This window comes from Condylura cristata, unplaced genomic scaffold, assembly GCF_000260355.1.
Source record: "Condylura cristata isolate star-nosed mole 26May11 unplaced genomic scaffold, ConCri1.0 scaffold00033, whole genome shotgun sequence".
In the NCBI taxonomy this organism is placed as follows: Eukaryota; Metazoa; Chordata; class Mammalia; order Eulipotyphla; family Talpidae; genus Condylura; species Condylura cristata.
In genome coordinates, this window is record NW_004567134.1 from 6,702,529 (window position 1) to 6,724,068 (window position 21,540).

At 39.0% G+C, this 21,540-nt stretch overlaps 1 protein-coding gene across 1 annotated transcript in view; it reads left to right on the plus strand.

Moving 5' to 3' along the window:
- PP2D1 (protein phosphatase 2C-like domain containing 1) overlaps positions 1–21,540 on the plus strand; it is a 41,190-nt gene that overhangs the window by 18,015 nt on the left and 1,635 nt on the right. The window contains exon 2 of the mRNA XM_004692182.2: positions 10,695–11,752. Coding sequence (XP_004692239.1) covers positions 10,695–11,752 — 1,058 coding nt within the window. The remainder of the gene's footprint in view (positions 1–10,694; positions 11,753–21,540) is intronic.

The window sequence follows — 21,540 nt, forward strand, 5'->3', positions numbered from 1 at the left end:
GGGAGGGCCAAATAAATAAATCTTAAAAAAAAAAGAAATCATCCCTATGGCCCATCAACACTCTTGAACTTGATTCCCAACTCCGCACTTACTCCAAGCAGGTTAACTAGTTTTGCAGCTCTTCAGTGTCCTTGTCTATAAAATGTGTTATTAGTGCCTGTTTGTGTAGATGGATGGGTGAAATACTTCTTGCACACAGCGCTGACCTTATTAGTATCCAGCCATGCATCTGTGTCTCTCCTGTCCCTTGACACACAGAAACCTGCCATGTCCATCACATCTAGTCCTACTCCTGCTCAATCTCACACAGCCAAAATGGAACAGAAAGAAGCAGATAGCAGAAAGCAAAGGCTGATGATAGCACTTGGGTAACACCTTTCTGGTGTCTTTGTGCATCTGTAGATTCCATATAAATGGACTCATCCGATTTATGCTGCTGTGCATCTGTTTTTCTCTTGAAACGATATTTAGGGGATTCTTCCTAAATAAATACGGATAATTTTACATGTTTTATAGGATGTCATTGTATTTACAACTCCTGTCGTGAGCCAAATGTTTGTTTTTGAACATCATAAACAATGCCACTTTATTCATTTTAAAAATAATGAATAGACAAAAAGAAATATTGCAAATGTATGTAAGATGTGGCCCTTGCTGGTAGCACAGAAGGTTAAAATGCAGCACTGTGAAGCAATCTGCAGCTTCTTCAGCATGAGTTCAATCCCCGCCAAGGGCCAAGAGGTGACCCACACGGCATGGCAGACCTCTCCTGACCTGCCCAGATGCTGCCCTTAGCATTTCAGTCTTTGGTGAATCTGCTCACTCCCTGCACCTCTAGCTAACACCCCAGTTCTTATATGCATAAATAAATTAATATTTTTTAAAAAGGAAGGGTCTTCCCTGGTTAAAGTGTAGCACTGCAAGCTGGCCACAGTCGCTTCAGTGTGAGTTGGATCCCCAGCCCTGGAGGTGACCACATGGCGCGGCAGACCTCTTCTGACCCGCCCGCTGCTCCCCTCAGCAGTGTACTTCGTCAATCTGCCTGTCCTGCTCCCCACTCTGTCTCTGGTAAATCCTGTCACTGCCCCTGCACCTCTGGCCTGTACCCCAGTTCTGTATGCATAAATAAATAAATCTTAAAAAAAAAGAAAAGGAAAAGAAAAACATCATTTAAGGGGCGTCCCTGGTGGTGCAGAGTATTAAGACTCAGCATGATGGAGCTATCAGCAAGAGTTCGATTCCCACCAGGGAACTGACCAACATGGCACAGCAGACATCTCCTGTCTCATCCCCTGCTCCCCCTCAGCAGAGTATTTCAGTCAGTCTGCCTATTCTGCTCCCCACTCTGTCTCTGGTGAGTCCTCTCATCCACCTATCTCCCACACTGCTGGCCTGTACCCCAGCGCTCATGTGCATAAATAAATCTTTAAAAAAGAAAAATATCACTTAAGGCTTTCGGAAGACAAAGGAACATTTGTCTTTCCATTATGGATTTATTGCAGCGATGTATTTATAGCTTTACACATTTTGGATTTAAATATTTTACCAATTATATCTGTGGTGATCTTCTACCAGTGTGTAGTTTGCTTTCTGCACTTCTAACCAGTGTTTTCCCATCTAAAATCAAGGTGAGTCTTTGCATGTATACTGTTTCATTTCATTCAGATTTTATGAATCTGAATTCCTGACAGAACTTGTTATTGGTAGAGTTTTATAGTTCTTTTATATTATTACTTTCCATACACGTTTTCTTTATTCCTAATTGTTTACTGTACTCTCTAATGGAACAAAAAGTAGCTTTGTAATTAATTATGTAAGCCTCAGCCTCCATCTTACTATGTTACCTTATTTTTTTCTTTATCTTTAGGCAAACTTAATATTCACAGATTACCACTTTAGTGGACATACGATATTCTCAAGCACATGAAAGGCTTCAGATTTTGAAAGAGTGCTACATCATGTTTTCTTATCTACCTTTCAAGTTTCTTTTTAAATGTGTGTCTAGTGTGTGGTGTGCATGTATATGTATTTGTGAGAGCGTGTCAACAGGTAAGAGTGATATTGAGCTGAATGAGGGGTTATGTTAGATGGAGGCGTTTGAACAGCTAAAAAACTGAACAGAAAGAAACAGCTGAAAGTGAGCCAGGGGAAGACATCCTTATGGAAACATATGTGAGAAGATGGTTGTGGAATGTGGGAATACTAGGTAATTTTACTAGGCTGACATTAATGATAACAACAGTTGCTTATCACACCTCTATTCTGTACATGGTGCTTGCTCAGCGTTTGATAGACGGTTCTCATTTCACACCAACCCAGTAGGGTTGCTATTATTATTTCTATTTCACAGCTGACAAAGCTTTGCCCTGAACTGGCTAAATAATCTAAAAGCATCAGCAAGTCAGCAACAAGCTGCGATTTGAGTCCCACCTGCCTGATCTAGCTCCCTGCCGCCTCGCCTCCCCCTGGCAGACTTTCTGTGGTTTGTCCATCCACCAGCACCAGCCTGTTTAGGTGTGCTATTGTTCACTATAATGTTATTGCGATCGCAAAATAAGTCATTTCCTGGGCTCTCACTGGTGGGCAGCGGGTTAAAGTGCACCACTAAGATGCTAGTCTCAACTGCCTCAGGACGAGTGCCGTCCCTGGCCATGGAGCTTACCCAGAGGGCACAGCAGACCTCTCCTGTCTCGCCTGTTGCTCCCCTCAGCAATGTACTTGGTCCATCTGCCTGTCCTGCTCCCCACTCTGTCTCTTGCGAAGCTTCTCACTCCCCACACCTTTAGCCTGTACCCCAGTTCTGTGTGCATAAATAAATACATCCTTAAAAAAATAATTTCCTGGCCCTCCCTGGTGGTGCAGCGGGTTAAAGCACTGCACTGAGAAGCTAAAGCCACTTCCGCATGAGTTCGATCCCCGCCTGCACCGGAGGTGACCACATGGCGAGGCAGACCGCTCCTGACCCGTCCGCTGCTCCCCTCAGTAGTGTACTTCGTTGATCTGCCTGTTCTGCTCCCCACTCCGTCTCTGGTGAAGCCTCTCACTGCCCCTGAGCTTCTGGCCTGTACCCTGGTTCTGTATGCACAAAAAATAAATCTTTAAAAAATAATAATAATAATTTCCTTCATTCTATCATTTATACTTACTATGGGATATATGGTAGCAGTTTAAAAATTGGAACAGGTTGATAGGCATTGACTTGAAAAATCCCTACGCCATACTAGTAAGTAAAAGAAAATATTTATCAAGTAATTTTATGTTATATTGCAAAGTTGTTCTGTAAGATGTAGAAAAAAAAGACCTGACAGAGTCTACAAGCATATTCCTTTATACCCCCTGTGCATTCAGCAAGCTGTACATCTAGAATCTGTGCAATTAAGGAAATCAAATCTTAATTTAAAAAATGGATTGTGTAAAAAAAAAATGGATTGCATCTCTGTATTTCATGGGCTCATGAAATACATAGAAAACAGTGTGGAGCAATACATACCTGATTTGGGTAGCGGTTATGTTGCAGGGAGCCCTCTGCTTTTCCTTTATATACTTCTGTATTCTTTGAATATTTTAAAAAATGGAATGCTTTAATTGGGTACTAACAAATAAATATATAGCATGCTCTATTTGTTAGTAAAATACCTAACAAAAATAAAATATGTAGTAGCTCATAGGTAAACTGAATCAACAGACAATAAATAACATTTTGCAAGAAAACAAGCCAGTGCAAACCCATGTCGAGATATGCATCTTTTCCCTTGGGAAATATTCCAAGAATATGTTCCTGATTTTTTTTTTCTATCTCTATTTTGCATCTCCGGGTAAAAGTTGTCATAAAAGCACCAGCTAACTGTGTAAGACAGTTTCTCCATGCTCCTAATAACCAACTGGCTGAGGGGTTACTTATGGAGGTGAGACAGAAGCACCACAGCCACCCCACAAGATGCTGGGCCCCACCCCAGGGAGCTGCAGCCTATAGGAGACTCGGTGCTTGCTTGACAGAGAACTTTTCCCACGCTTTCAGGGACATGGAGATCAAACAGCAGCTGGAAATGAATATACAATGCCTGTGCCTAGGGTGAATTGAAAAGCTATCAAATAATAACAAATTCAGATTGAAACTATCAAATACTGTTTCTTACCAAACTGGCAAAGATCCCTTTAATGGAGCTATATACACTTTTGACTTGAGTAAGAGGGTCATGCGACTTGAGTCTATAGAAGTTACCAGCAGACAAAGACACGGTGTCAAACACGTTAAGGAATGATAGCGAGAACAAGATCAAGGCAGCTGAATCACCTCTTACTGCTCCAAGAGGAAAGCACCAAACTGGAGGTGTTAGTGCAGCCTAGGAGGCTGGTTTAGTGATCCAGGCAAAATATTTTAGTATCGTGAACATTGTGATAGCAGGATGAGTAAAGGACTATGAAGAGGGAGATCTGAAGGCCTTGCTGATCAATTGGACAGATATCCTAAACGGGAAGACAGACTCGTGGTATCAGCAGGGGTTCGATTAATAAAACAACCCAAGGAAGCATGGAATAAAGAATTCACTGTGGAAATCAGACTTTACACAGTTTATGGGAGGATCTGGACAGCTGAATAGCTGAGAATTGAAGACCAGACAAATCCCAAACCAGTGTGTCTGAGAAACTAAGACTGTCCAGTCACCAAAGTAGGACCACAAAGGAGAATCTCATGGAGAAGTCTCAAGGAATCACTGGCCTTTGTAGGTCCAGAGGATGATGTCCACTGATGGACCTGCAGCTGCTGTTGTTAGCAGGACTGGTCATCCGGAGCTGGAGCTGGACACAGAGCAGAGCAGGGACAAGCTAGAACCTACTCTGCACTTGTCAGTCATCTAATTGAACCATGATGACATTCAGATGTACACCCCCAAAGACTGCAAATCCCTTTCTTGGACAACTGGAACCTGGCACCACAGAGGGAATGGGACTCTGAGAAAAAGTTTCCATCCCAACCAAGCTGTTTAGAGGAAAGATAGTGAGATTTGGACATATTGACCTTGTGTTGACCGTGCTAGAGTGCCATGGAGATGTCCAGCAATCAAGCTTGTCCAAACTCCTCCACCATGAGAGCCTGCTGCTCTAGGACTCTTGTTCTAATCCAGCCTGGAGTGGGAGAGTGGAGCAAAATTGTGGGCCAGAAACCTAGGAAATAAAGACAACTGTTCAGGAGGGATGTAGGCTTGGGAATCAAAAATACATTACAAACCAGGTCTGTAACTTTCAGGCAGTGACTAGGGACAGTGAAGTGGAGGGATGGACTTCACAGACGGATAGGAAGGCTGCTCTGGAGAGACAGCCAAACTCCTCTGCTCCCCGAGTGGGACAGCAACTGCTCTGGACTAAGGAGAAGTTTCTGGAATTGCTACTTTGAAAGTGACTTATGGGCCCTCCCTGGTGGTGCAATGGGTTAAAGCACAGCACTAAGAAGCTAAAGCCACTTCAGCATGAGTTTGATTCCCAACCAGGGAGGTTGACACAAGCTATGCAACGGCTATCGTCTGACAGATTCCGGATAGCTTGGGAAAAGCTCTGAAATATCAGAATTTCCACTGCTAACTTATGTTATGACCTCCCTTTTTTGTATAATCGTAATATCAAAAAATATTGTAGCAACATCAGTTTGTAACTGGCTTGCCTTAGCTCTAAATTGGCTACCTGGCCTGGGCAAAGTACAAGCTGAGCTGCTCCTGGGCAGGAAATTCCTTTGACTGAAGACAAAAGGCAAGCTCCTGGAGAGATAAGACCCCAGAGCATCAAGACTCCTGGAAAACTTCTTTGGTCTTTTGACAAAAAGCGATTCTTAAGGTAACTCTCAGGGCATAAGGACCCATGGACAATTTCCCAACATTATCAACACAGGTTTTGCTTAATGCACAACTATGTAACTTCTTCTTAATTTACTCTTTTCCTAAAACTATCACTAACTACTCTCTGCTAATCTTATTTAACCTCTTCCTAAACAAACACTAGCTACTCCTTGCTAACCTTAAATTAGCCATTAGCTTCTCTTTAGGCTATCACTGACGACTATGCTAACACAATTTATTCCTTCCCTACGACTCTTAAATCCTTTGCTAACAGCTCATCCCTTCCCAGACCCTGACCCTTTAAAGTCACAGTTAAACATCCGTATACATGAAAGTTATCACAAAGATGTATAGTATAGTGTGCCATAAAGTAGAAGGAAAAAGATGCATTGTTCTCCTCTTCCTTTGAAACTTTTATGTCAGTTTCTTATTAACTTACCTAAGGCATTATTGTAACTAAATCTTGCTAAACAGTATAAATAAAGACCTGCAAAAAGATGAGCAGGAAGATTTGCACCCAACTCCGACTCCCGTGTCTTCCTCACTCCCTCTCCCCTTCTTGGAATTTCTGCACGCCGACGCCTTCCCATCTTAGGGTCCTGCCTGTCCTGCCTCCAGACACCTCAAATGTTGGAGCTGGTCTCTGACAGGAGGTGACTCACATGGTGTGGCAGACCTCTCCTGACCCACCCGCTGTTCCCCCCAGCAGTGTGAATATCAGCCTGTTCTGCTCCCCACTCTTGTTTCTGGTGAATTCTCTCACCACCCCTCCTTCCCTCCTACAACTCTGGCCTGTATCCCAGTTCTGTATGCATAAAGAATTTTTTTTTTAAAAAGTAAACATTAAAAAAAGAAAGAAAGTGACTTACAAGGGGAAAAAATTTCACTTGATAACCACTACTCTTATCTTTTTCTTATACTATCTATAGACATAAAATTTTTTTTCAGAGCTCACAGACAAGTTCCTTCTTTCATTCCACTTGGAACCTTATTGCTTCACAATGTTTCAGAATCATGAAGTGTGTTCTTGCTGAAGTGCTGGGTGATGTAGTAAACATTCCACACAGAGCTTTCCCATCAAGCCAGTGGCTTACCCACCACTACCACCATCACCACTGGCACCACCGCTCAATTGTCATCACCACCACTACCTAATTTGGAGCAACAGAAGCTGGAAAGGTGATAGAGAGAGGGCTCAGGAAGGTAACAATTCCAAAGGACCATGGAACTGAATGCATTAAGGTAAATTTTCTTTATTTTTATTGGATGACAAATGTAGCCAATGAACAACTGTATCTGCAGTATTCTTTTCTTCCACTTGGCTTTCTTTAGACTACGGGCAGTGATGAGCAATATATATATCCCTCCAACTACCTTATACAACGGGACACTTCTGCACCTCCCTATACTCCTATTCTTCTATATTCTTCATAGTACTTATCGTTATCAGATATATGTTCACTTTTCCTTTATTACCTTACACATGAGGATATATACCTGTTTTGTTCACTGCAATATCCCTGGCAAATACCGCCCCCTCCCCCGAATATTGTAGGTAATCAAGTATTTGTTGAAAGGATGAATGAACGAACATATGGATAACATGTTACATTCTAAGAATCATTCCATGAAAGGGAGCTATATTGTGGTGATTCCTTATAAAGAGAAAAACAAAGGTCTGATATATAGTTTCATTCTAGGTCAAATCATAGTATTAGGGTCCCTTAAGTAGTGTTCCAACAACTCATTATGCCTCAGAAAAACTAGCTTTTATGCGACCATTATTAAATAATGACAAAAAATATCTGATAAACATTTAGGTCAAAAGAACTGAAACACTTACCATTAAAAGCTGTACTCATTTGCTTCCACTGGTTGTCAGTCCATTTCCTTTGCTTGACACTCTTCTTCCTTCTACCTGCTTGGATTTGCCTTGGATTGTTAATATCTCTCAATTGTGGGTTTTCCACACCAGTTTCTCAGCTCTCGTGATGCCATTCCCAGCTAGATAAAGGGTTAGTCTCTGGTTGGGTACCGTAATGGGGCTGTTGAAACTCCATCTGACCAGTTTAATCCTTTGTAGGAGCATATAGGTGGCTTTTCAGATTCTTCCCCTCATACCTTCAGGAGCAGGGTACAAGCTTTGTTGTCTGTCACCTTCAGCGAAGGTGAAGAAGTGAATGGTGAAGGGTTGTCGATTAAATTTGCTTATGAATTGTAAGCAAATTTAAGGAAGGGATATACTTTTGGGATTTGCTTTAAAATACCAGTGAAACAAATAGAGGTTGAAAACATGGATGAAAGAAGAGTTAAAATAAAAAATTTTAGTGGTGAGTTAGTCAACCATGTTGGATCTCTCTCATGTCTAGAGGAAATAGACAATTTATTAATGATCTTAAAAAAATTTCTCTTAAAATTTAAAAAATGTTGATAATGATTGAAGTTGGTGATGGGGGCTCATTATGCTTTTGTATTTTGGTGTCATTTTATAATTTTCAATTTAAGAAATAAAAATCCGCTGGTGAGGCAAAGCCGGGACTTGGTGATGTGTTAATAAGACTGGGAGCATCTATGAAGTGGGAATTTGTAAATAATATTTTACTGCAGCGGGGTGTAGCTGTATCCAAATGTAGTTGTGCATTTCAAGAATTAAATTCAAACAAGGGAATTAGCTATTACTTCTAACTTAACAAAAGTTTGTTTAATTTTTACTGATGTTGCCACATGTTCACTATAGATGAAGGTTGCTAAAGTCCTTTTGCCTATCATAGAGTGAAACAATTTTTTTTTTTAAGATTTATTTATTTGTGCATACAGAACTGGGGTACAGGCCAGAGGCTCAGGGGCGGCGAGAGGCTTCACCAGAGACAGAGTGGGGAACAGAACAGGCAGATCGACGAAGTACACTGCTGAGGGGAGCAGGGAGCAGGTCAGGAGAGGTCTGCCACGCCATGTGGTCACCTCTGGGGCAGACGGGAATCCAACTCATGCAGAAGCGGCTTTAGATTCTCAGCGCTATGCTTTAACCCGCTGCGCCACCAGGGAGGGCCAAGAGTGAAACATTTTAATACTGGTCATAGAAGTCTTCTCTTCCTGAAAATAAGATTTTTTAATACTGTGATCATAGAAGTCTTTCCTTCCTGAAAATAAGAATTTCCATAGAATGAAAAATTCTATAGGCAAGAATCCTAGACGATATTTGCCTATTTTCTATAGCCACATTACTGTCATATTGATATAGTCCTTTTATTATCCTGGTATATTGACTGAAATACACTGCTGAGGGGACAGTGGGCAGGTCAGGAGAGGCCTGCCTTCTGGCTGGGAATCGAACTCTTGCTGCAGTGGCTGCCGATAGCTTCACAGTGCTGTGCTTCAACCCATTGCACCACCAGGGAGGGCCCAAAAAGGGGTTTATTTATTTATTTTTTAAGATTTATTTATTTATTCATACAGAACTGGGGTACAGGGTTCACCAGAGACAGGGTGGGGAGCAGAACAGGCAGATCAATGAAGTACACTGCTGAGGGGAAGCAGCGGGCGGGTCAGGAGAGGTCTGCCACGCCATGTGGATCTCCTCTGGGGCAGGCAGGGATCCGAACTCATGAGGAAGTGGCTTAATCTTCCTAGTGCAGTGCTTTAACCCGCTGGCCACCAGGGAGGGCCAGGGGTTTATTTTTTATAACAAGAATCATCAACATTTTGAATACCTATTATGGCTGGAAAGTTTTAAGTCCCTAAGGATTCTAAACATTCATATTGCTTTATTCATAATGTTTCAGGCCCCACCTCTTATTACATCTAACACAATAAAAACACCCTTATCATCTACAACTTCTGCATGAATTAAATTGATTTAACTAGTTTTCCTATACACTTTAAGCTACTAACTTTGAGCTTTCAGTTTTAAAAATATTTTATAACATATGTATTTTATTTCAGGTCTCTGATATTCCTGTAGGCCCTGCAGAGATCTCACACCCTAAAGATTTGTGGGAAAATGACCTCAGGCACTTTGCTAGATACTTCTGATTGAAAGGGTACCTGCTTTCCAGAAATTTATCACCCAGTTACACATCCTTCCTTTCCTTAGCATATATCAGATCTCTTCTTGTCTGATGCCTTAAAAAAAAAAAAAAAACCTGAGGGAAAAAAGAGCTATTAGCTCTTTTCATTATTCTGCTTGGTTTTGGCATCTCTCATTTTTTTTTTTTAAAGATGTATTTATGCATACAAGAACTTGGGTACAGGCCAGAGGTGTGTGTGTGGGGGGGATAAGAGCATTCACCAGAGACAGAGTGGGGAGCAACAGGTAGATCTACTGAAATACAGTGCTGAGGAGAGCAGCAGATGAGACAGAAGTCTGTTGTACCATGTGGGTCACCTCCCTGGCTGGGGATAGAACTTGCACTGCAGTGGCTGCAGGTAGCTTCATAGTGCTGTGCTTTCACTCACCACACCACCAGGAAGGGTCCTGTCATTTTTTACAGAACTCTTTAATTAGGACACAACTGTTTTAAACAAGCCAAAATACAGTCAAACATAATTATGCTCATATTTGAAATCATATTCCTATGTCTCAAGCATATACCATTACATTGCTGTAATAAACATTGTGCTCATTTCTCAGTATTTATTTTTAGATGTCTCTCTGACATCGTGGAGGTTTTACCCAACTACACTGACGTATACATGGGTAAATCACTAAGTGTTAAGTACCTACTATGTTTTAGAGGGAATCACAAAAAGATGCATCAGAGTACTTAATTCTAATCAAAGCACAGAGGCTGGTTGAAGAGGCTAAAGATATTTTTATTGCATCATACCTGGCACCTAAATATCTAAATATCATCCTATTTGCAGAGTGGTTTTGAAAACAAGGGGAGAGTATACACAAAAGTCCTCATTTACTTCTGATGATGAAGTCCCACCTCTCAGGAGAAGAAAATGTTTAAGGAGGAAGAGAACATATACCGACACTGGAGACCTTGGTGAGGGGGCCACAGATAAAAAGATCACATTTCCCTGTTCCATATGCCAGCATGAAATTGATCTTTCTGAAATTTTCTTCCATAAAAAGATACATGGAGCTATGGCCACATTGGGTTTTCACTGGCTGGGTGAAAAGAAACCAACACGGACAGCAATGGTTGCTCAGAGACAGGTTACAATCGCCAACACTTTAACATCTCTTACATACCCTGAAAAAGCCTTAGAGAGAGTTAATCACGCGTTTGAACTACTTTGGAAGAAACACCTGCCAGCATATTATAAGATCATTGATAACTTTCACAGGCGTTACATATATTCTAAAAAACTCTACCATACGTTAATTAAAAGCATAGCTGTTTGTAATGACAGGAACTCTACATGGAGAGCAGAGATGAATGATAAATTCACAGTAGTTAGGAATTTTGGCAATCAACGCAATGTGTGTTTTTTTGGTTTGTTTGCTGGGCATGATGGAGCCTCAGCTGCAGATTTGACATCAAAGGAACTCCCACTTTTATTTCTCCATCAACTTTCCACATGTGATCCTTCCTACCAAATGACCCCTGAAGAACAAAATACAATCAATTCCTTTTGCACAGTGTTTAGGGAAGATTACACAGCTATAGAAGATGTCTTCTCCACAAAGAAAAGAGTGAAAATAATGGAGTGTGAGTATGAGGATATACACAAAGCCTTTGCAAAAGCATTTTGGAGAATGGATAGGCTTTTAAGTCTAGGAAGGAAAGAAATATCCAGGGCTCAATGGAGTGGCTGTTCTGCAGTTACTTGTATGCTGGAAAGCAAGAGTAAAAGTGCCATTGATAAGAAAAATTGGAAAAGAATCCCTGACCCTGATGTCTTGGCACAGACCTTCCCTTCTCAGAAGATATCACAATTAATGTCTGGAGTACTGCATATTGCAAACACTGGTATGTACATTGAATAGTGCCAGGTTATATTTACTGTTTTTTACTCCTGGCAGCAAAACTTGTCAGGCTTCCAGAAGTATTTAGTGTTCTGTTATTTAGTGACTTATTAATACACTGCCTAGAAATTTCACTGACCAACTGGAGAAACTATCAATAATCACAGCTTTGATGCAGATCACATAGATATAAATATTATTTTTTTCATAATTAGTAAATCAAGTCCTGTTCACAGTGAAACTAAAGGATCTCATGGAATTAGACCAATCACAATCACCTTTTTTTTTAAAGATTTATTTATGCATACAGAACTGAGGTACAGGTCAGAGGTGCGGGGGTGTGTGTGTAAAGGATTCATCACAGACAGTGGGGAGCAGAAGAGGCAGATCAACGAGGTACACTACTCGGGGGGGAACAGGGTCGTGAGACAAGAAAGGTCTGCTGCGCCATGTAGGTCACCTCTCTGGCTGGGGATTAAACTGGTGCTGCAGTGGTTGCAATAGCTTCATAGTGTTATGTTTTAACTTGGTGCACCACCAGGGAGGGCCCACAAGCAGCAGTTTTGATCATGATTTACTATTGTGACATATAACTGTTCATAAAGGCACAGCAAATAAAAATGTCGCATTTGTTTAGATATAAGTAAATTGAAAAAGATTCTCTTAATATTTTTTAAGTTCTGAACTTCCCTGTCAGGAGACTGGCACGTTCTTTGAGTATTGTCGGTATCACTGCTCAAAGTGGTCAGTTATCCTGTTACATATATTTGGCTTCGTGCTCATTGGTCAAGAGGCAACCACTCCATCGTAGAGAAATTAATATTTCAGGGCTTAGCTTTATGGCCATGTAATTTCTTACTCCAAAATCTGGCAGCTTTCTATTCCTTCTGCTTCAGGAGGCAGTTGTTCTGTCAGTGCTAATATATTGGACAATACTTGTCAAAGTGGAGGGCTAGTCCAGAGGGAAGACCATTTTTAGCAAAGCTACACCTGAGTTCCATGAAATCTTCCATAAGATGTTTTACAGTTAGAATTATTATATTGAAGTTTCTCATTTAGTCTTACAAATACACTGATACCTAATGATAACTAAGTGTTGATTTGTAAAAATATGACATATAACACTGTGTAGGCTGAATGTGTATGTTGATTCGTGTATTATTGTAATATGATTCGTGTATTATTGTAATATGACCATTGATAATTAGAACCTCTATCATGTTACATAATTATTTTTTAGTGGTGTGATGAATATAATACATTGCCAATCTCTAAATTTCCTACACTGCACATTAGATGTCTAGGACTTATTTACAACTTGTTAAGTTTGTGCCTTTAACCATTTCATCCTCCACATTTTATCCCGTCAGTATTGTTAACCCCATTTTCCAGATGAGAAAAATGGAAACTCAAGAGATGACAGAAAATTTGCTCAAGATTTCAGAGGTAATGGGAATTGGCACTTTTAAGCCCACTCTGTCATGCTACCTGCCTGGGAAGATTGCTTCAGAACCAGAGCAGGCTGGTCTTGAAGAACAAGAGCCAGATAAACACAAACCGTTAAGATGGCAAGTCCCTGAAAGTCAGCCTATTTCTGACCTAGCTCTGGTTCTGGGCATGAAATGAGGAGAAATTCAGATGAGAAATACAAGAAACCAAGTGCAATGCCAATTTCTTTGGTGTCTGGATATTTCTCGGGCTCTATGTAGAGGTTCCAAAGCCCTGCAAAAGAGGCCTTCTCCAGGGAGAAGACTTCAGACCAATCTGGTACTCATCTGCATTCTTGCACTTGGGCCCTCACTAGAAAATATCATTAGATATCACAGTTCTTGTAAAATTAAAGGCAACATTATCAACTATTTAATAAGTAGACACTATCATTAAATGTCTAGTTTACTATGATTCACTACTTTCAGGTTTCCTGCTGTTTAATTTGTTCTAAACTCCAGGTCAAACATTTGTTAGCTTTAATTTACAGGCTTACATAATTTTGTTAAATTGTTTTTATTTAGGCATCACTCATTTCAATGTAAGTAGGGAAAAAAGTGCATCTTGTGAAAGAAAGCTTTCTTTCACTTTCTTGTGTATGAAAGTGCTCTTGAAAAATTTAAATGGATCACAAAAAGTAAATTTTGAGACAAACATCCAAATTCACTCTTGTTTAAAATTTTATCATTGTAATCATGACTCTGAAATTAAAAAAAATAAACCTCATTTTAAAATGAAACATTTTAATGAAACACAATGATAAAGCCATTGAATAAATGTTGAATTTGTGCATATATACTTCTAAACAGACATACTTGCTATTATTGTGTTCTTAATAGTTCTCATTTATATTGCATTGTATGATTTCTCTTGGTGTTCTTAAGTTTACATCAATGAATCTCAGAGGGTAACAATAAATGAACTTAGAATATATAATTATACTTTCCCCCTAATGTAAAACCACAAGTTTAACCTAGCTTCTTATGAATATTAAAGGATTCTTACTTGACCCCTTTTGTCATGTCTCCAGTGCTTTTCTTTTTAAAAGCTTTATTGATGCAATTCACGAAGTACATAATTCACTCTGCCAGTGTACAGCTGAATGATTTTTTGTCTATTCAGAGATCTACGCAAATACCATGTCAATGTCAGAACGCCATTGTCATTTCAAAAAGAAACCCAGTTCCATTAATATCAGCAGTCTATCCTCCCATTTCTCCAGGTCTAAACCACCACTTAATTTCTGAAGATGTAACATTGCTTCAATATGGCTCTAATTACTTCCCCTTTGTACTTTAGATTCATAGAATTAACTTTCTAAATGACAAACCTGCAATTTTTCATAATTGTCTTATATAGTTTTCTTCTAAATCAGACAGAAAAGCATTATATACTAAAGTGCATTTTTAATGTTTTATATTTGTGTATAGACTTACCTTCCTTTGGTGGGTACCAGTTACTGTTTGGTGTTTCCCTTTCAGTCTGGTGGCTTTTTTCCTTTTTTTAATGCACAGCCAAGTCTGCTTGTGACGTATCAGCTATCTCTGTTTATCCAGAACTCGTTCTCATGTTTGAGAGGGCATTTCTGTATTTTGCGTGTATCTTTGCACATTGGCTTTCTAGGTTTCCTGGTTCCCCTGGTGTGTGATGTATGCAGAGTAGCTCTTGTAGGTGATGAATCACTTTTCTCATGCTACTTTCAAGATTAGGTTCTCTACTGACTGCATTTAATTTTCACTTGGGGATTGAGTTTCTGGGATGTGGAGATTTTTTTTCCCATCAAATTTGGGGAGTTTTCAACCACTATTTCTCAAGTATTTTGTTCACTTCCTTTTCTCCTTATTGGACTCATGTATGTATGCTCATAGAATGAGGGAGGTGACTCACAGGCCTCTTCACTTTTTTCACTTCTATTCTTTAGACTGGATAATCATCATTTACCAATTTGTCAAGGTTTCTCTTCTGCTCTTAGAACTTCTCATTTGTTCTATTTTTCAACTCCAAACTCTTTAGTTACAATTTCTCAGTATTCTCTACCAGTGGATCATCACTGTCATGCTTGGCCAAGCCCAATGTGTAGACTTGGGTCAGTTTTGCATTTTTCCTGTACATGCTTTTCTTCGCAAGTTTATCTTAAAATTTTGTTTAAAAGTGGGTATTTAAGTGATACAGATGTCCTTCACGTCTGAGTTTGACACTGTCTGGTTTATGACTTTGCTGGACTAATTCTGAAAGCCCTTATTTTGTTACATGTACACACATGAAGTCTCTGCTTGCTGTCCTAGTGGTCAGCTAATGACTGAATGATTCCTTTAAATAGCTTGTAACTAGTTAAGTCTGTCTTTGCTCAGAGGTTCTGTCCTTGTTGAGGCATGTCTTATGAGAAATGTCAATTTGCAACTGTGCCTCCTTTTATTTCCAGCTTAGGTTGAGCCTCGAGATCAGTCATAGGTGAGAAATGGGGCCTCTTAAAAGAGGTCTAGGGCGTAGGTTCCAGACTCTATATGCACATGCTTCCAGCTTTCCCAAGAAAATGGGAAATGGCCCATTTTTCAAAATCCTCTTATGAACTCTTATTCTTCAGCTTTTTCATATGCATTTTTTTGGGTAAAACTCAAAGTTATTGCCAAATGTTTTTGGGGCTCAGTCAGCGAGAGTTTAAATAACTGCTGTGGATTTTTTTGGACAAACACCCTGAGAAACAAAGTTATATGCACAGGGTAATCTCTGTACCAGGTGAAATAACCCCAGGGTTGAGAATGAAACCCTAATTTCCAGGAAGTTGTAAAACAATCTGAATAGTGACAATTTCTGGAATGGGTTGTTTTATTATTACTAGAAAGAGCCAAATTCATCCTTCTGTAGAGATGAACTGTTGCTTTGCACAGCTACCTAGCACAATTAATTACAAGAATACAAATCCTTTTACATTTACTTACCTTAAATTGTTTTTCTAGAGTTTGTAAGAATTTGGTCAATTTCTACCTCTGAAAAGTTTTAAAATTTTCCTAGTGTTTATTGCTTTTATTGAGGAATTTTTCAGAGATCCTCACTTGATTCTATTGTGTTTAGTAAAAGAAAAATTTATGTCCCCTATCTTGCTTCTCTTATGCTTATCATACTCTGAAGTTAATCACCATCATCAGTACAAGGACTTCTTACATTTTCAGTGTATCATTCTTCTGTCTTCTATTGTGCTGTTAAAGACAGTAACATTTTCTTCTTTTTAAAGATTTACTTATGCATACAAGAACTAAGGTGTATAAGGTGAGAAGATTCACCAGAATGGGGAGTAGAACAGGCAGACTGACAGAAAAACACTGCTTAAGGGAGCAGTGGGCATGACAGCAGGTCTACTGTGCCATGTGGGTCAGCTCCCTGGCCGGGGATCAAACTCCTACTTCTAGGGCTGCTGGTTAACTGATTAGTGTGGATACTTTAATCCCTTGTGCTACCATGAAGGTCCCTAATTTTTTTTTTGGCTGTTTTTAACATACTTTTTGTCATTAACATTGTATTATGTCACCATGATGTAACCCCCCAAGTAGACTTTTAAGCTTCTAAAGTTTTTGTTTTTCCGACTTTATGAACTGGTGTCAGCCATTTTCTTTTCCAATGTTGCCTCTGTTGCATTCTGAAGTTCTACCATTACATTAGATCTTCTCCAACAATAGTATGACTTTCCCCATTTTTGTGCTGTATTGACAATTTCTTCACATAGCTGTCCTGGTTCACGAATGCTTTGTGTCTCACCTCTTCCATTTCTCTAATCTTTTGATAGTAAGTTGACTTTTGTTATTTTTTTTAAGATTATTTATTTATTCATATAGAACTGGGGTACAGGCCAGAGATGCAGAGGGTGAGAGGATTCACCAGAGACAGAGTGGGGAACAGAACAGGCAGATCTACGAAGTACACTGCTGAGGGGAGCAGCGGGTGGGCCAGGAGAGGTCTGCCGTGCCATGTGATCACCTCCGGGGCAGGTGGGGATCGAACTCATGTGGAAGTGGCTTAAGCTTCTTAGTGCTGTGCGTTAACCTGCTGCGCCACCAGGGAGGGCCCGATAGTAAGCTGATTTTTAAAAAGATTTATTTATGCTTACAGAACTGGGGTACAGGCCAGAGGTGTGGTGGGTTAGAGGATTCACCAGCAACAGAGTGGGAAGCAGAACAGGCAGATCCATGAAGTACACTGCTGAGGGGAGCAGCAGGCAGGTCAGAAGAGGTCTGCCACACCATGTGGGTCAATTCCCTGGCCAGGTATCAAACTCATGCTGCAGTGGTTTTGGGAAGCTTCATAATGCGGTGCTTTCAACTGTTGCACCACCAGGGAAAGCTTGTAAACTGATTATTAAAAAAAACATTTGGCCATTTTATGGTTTCCTGTTTCATGCTTGTAATGACAAATGTCTAACTTTATAAAAAACGTAGTTCTATACTATTTTGTATGCCTGATAACCTAATATCTATTTCTGCTATCTACTACTTGTTCTTGCATTTAATATTTCATTCTTAATTTCCCTAAAAGTTAGAGGAAGGAAGAAAGGACAGTTGTATGATGTGTACTTGTCTCAATTCAATGACCCACACTGTGGTCTGATCTTGCTTAAATTGAGGGTCTTGAGACAAAAACTATACTGGATTATCCAAGTTGTTCCTAAACCTAAGATTGAATATCCTGGCAAGAAACATAAGATGCATACACAGGGAGAAGAGAAGATGGGAGGTGGAGAATGGAGATTGCAGTCACATGGCAAAAAATTCCTGGAATCACTAGAAAAAGGAGATTCTCTCCTGGAGACTTCAGCAGCTTGGCCTTTTCATTTTGGGGACTCATAACTGATTCTAAGAATACAGTCAACAAATATTTGAGATAGACGCATAAAATATTTTAAACTCCAGGTGTACATGAACACAAAAGATTCTTTGAACATTCAAAGAAACTAGCTCAACATAAGTAAAAATTTTCACATTAATCAGAAGGCAGTGATCTGGTGCCCACGAATGCTTGAAAACTGGATATAGCTTGTCTTTTGATAAAATCACTTACATGTGTTTCTAATTCCATTATTCTATTATATATTCCATTATTATAATTCCATTTAGTCATACTTTATGTGTATTCAAATTTCTTTAGGATAACACTTTGCCTACTTTTCCTTTCATGGAACACAAAATTACCTCTAACAAGTGCCAACTTATTAAACTTTCTTAAACCCTCACAACTTTGACAAAATGAAAGCACTGCAGGTATTATAGGGGAAATAGGTGAGTTAATAAAGGTTACACAAAATTGGGGTTCAAGTACAATGTGCCAAGTGCTTTCAGGTGTTTCAATTTCCCCCATGCTCTTTCTTCTAATCCATCTTTTATCTCCAGATACTCACTGGTTCTAGGTATGTTTCCTTTTCTTACAACATAAAATGCCTTTCCTCCCATTCTTAAAACTTTACCATCATCTTCAAATTTATCTGGAGAAATCTTGACCTTGCTGATGATTCTGAACCTCTTTGGGATTCTAGAAGTCACTAAATTTTACAGTACTACGTTCTCTTTACTAGAGATAACCCAGCAGCAATGCAGGGCTGACCCATGTACAGGAAATACTTACCTGCCTTTTTTTTTTTTTTTAAAGATTATTTATGCACACAGAAATGGGGTACAAGCTGGAGACGCAGGATGGTGAGAGGCTTCATCAGAGACAGAGTGGGAAGCAGACAGGCAGATCAATGTAGTACACTGCTGAGGGGAGCAGCGGGTGGGTCAGGAGAGGTCTGCTGTGCAATGTGGGTCACTTCCCGGGTGGTTGATCGAACTTGCGCGGAAGCGGCTGTGTCTAGCTTGCAGTGCTGCATCCTTACCCACTGCGCCATGAGGGAGGGCCTATGCATGCCATCTTAAAAGACTTCCACATTATGTCAAAGCAGCACTTTTTAATTCCTGTGATTAAGGTCTCCAAGTTGCTCTTCCAGTCACTTTGTTCTTTCTACTGCTATTGACATTTTCTGAAAAGCACAAATTTCTCCAACTATGGAAAAACTGGTCTCTTTGTCTAGAAATCTGAATCACTTCTGCTCAGATTAATTAAATTTCTTGTGAGTCTTCATCACACAGTTCTTCACTTAATTTTCTCATTTCCTCATGTTAAAGGGACCTTTCTTTAAATCTTTCCTTTAAACTTCAAGAGTTGCTTCTCTTCTTTCAGTTCTCAGGTACATGGACAGTATTACTTTAAAATCTTCCTCTAATTTCCCTTCTTCCGTGAGGATTTTTGTTCACCACTTAGATTGTAGCTTTCAATTTAATGCAGTTAAATTCCGTCAACAACTCCATTTGAAAAGGATAGCATATGAATCTTTGGTTCAGAAAACAAACTCTGCACATCCAATTATTCTTTGTATGTGTTTCATTAGTACTCTTCCAGTGGTGTGAATCTTATTCTCTACTTCTAGACCACAGGAACAAACAGTTGTGAAATACTGAATACTTCTCTTAACTCTTTCCTTCCATGCACCCTTCACTCAGGTTTAAGAATGTTAGTTAACTAGGATTTAATGTCCCTTTTAGAAAATTTTATTGTGTGGAACCAAGGATGTTCATAATAGTAAAATGAACTACATGGCACTAAATTTCTAGTACAGAAACAAAAACACTAGTCAAGCAAAAACAAAAAATGGTCAGTAGTGCACAAACTTACATATACCAAGTTCTATGTAGATGCAAATAATTTACTACCCTTCCACAATAACTTATGTGTAAAAGAAACCTTTTGCTGAATGGGCTTTAGATTTCCACACTTACAACATGTAGGAAGTCAGAGAATCTGACACCAAATATGAGCCCCAATTTAAATGTGAAAATTATATGTTTTCTAATTTAAAAGAAGTTTTGGGTTATGTATCTGCATAATACCTTCCAGACTTACATTAATAATTTACAACCCCACAAAAATAATTTTACTGATTTACCTTTTGCAGATTATCAGTAGAATGATCAGCAGAAAAGACAAGTTAATATAATTATTCAAACAAGTTACAAAGAAATGAGGTCAGATGTTTTTAGGACATGTATACAATTCTCAAATTTCTAAAACATTATCCACATCATCATCATCATCTTATAGGTCCCAACCAATAGCGTGCACATTAATAACTCTTGTTATGTAAATGAGGCAATAGCCTCAGTCTATGCCTGACACTAATGAGTCAATTGCTCACGCTATTTCTGTTCACCAAATCTGTGGATTTTTGTCTTTGTAAACTCATTTTCTTTATCTAACCCTCCAGTGGAGGACTAAGATTGAATCCTTGCACTAATAAAACTGATTCTAAGTAGATCATGTTTCAAAACAGTATTATTCTAAATTATATTTGGCCCTATTCTAGCAATCTCAATGCTCAAGGTACAATATTCAAACATCATTAACCCCATCTCAGGATAACCTTTCATAAATGAGTTTACACAAAGAAAAATGACCACCTGTGCTTAATAACAATTATATTCCTAAAAACGAGGAAAATGAATTTTGCTAATTAGAAAAAACTGTTTTTGTCCTTAAAACCAAAAAAAAATTGGCAATTACAACCACTCACCTCTATTCAGGTGTTTTAAGTATCCCTACTATTTCAATGAAGCAAGAGAGACAGGTTCATCTGAGTCACAAACAAACTGCAGTCAGCTTTTAAGATTGCAGTTTTCAATCAAAGGGTTCAATTTAAAATTGGTTGAGCATTATTCACTTAAATTCACGAACATATACTTTTTATACTTTTTCCTCTTTACAGTGCTACATGACTTAGTTTTTAACCACACATAAGAGGAACCGGCTAAGACTGACAATAATAACAGTGGCATTCTAAGTCTGAGTCAACCACAACTTGCAAATTCGTCATTTTTACCAGCTAAAAAACTGTGAAGCTCCATTAAAAAAAAAATCAACATTTGTGTTAATTAAAAATGCATTTATTTAAACATTTTGAATGTCTGCTCTATGGAATGTTAGTTATAAAAAAGTTCAATTCTTTATGCTACTAAATATCCAAAAGCTTTCATAAAAATTATTTTCAACATGTTATTTTAATACTAAATGCAGTATTTAAACTCTAAACTGTTTAAAAGTGAGCAATAAACTGACTTCCCAGTTTTAAATCTGAATTACTATAATTCACCCAAAATTATATTACATATTTAAACTTTTAAAAAACGTCTTTTTTTTGCACTTAAACACAAAATTAATAAAAATCAACAGCATACTTTGATACAATTGGTTATCTCCAGGATCAACTTTTTAAAATTAATCTTTTAG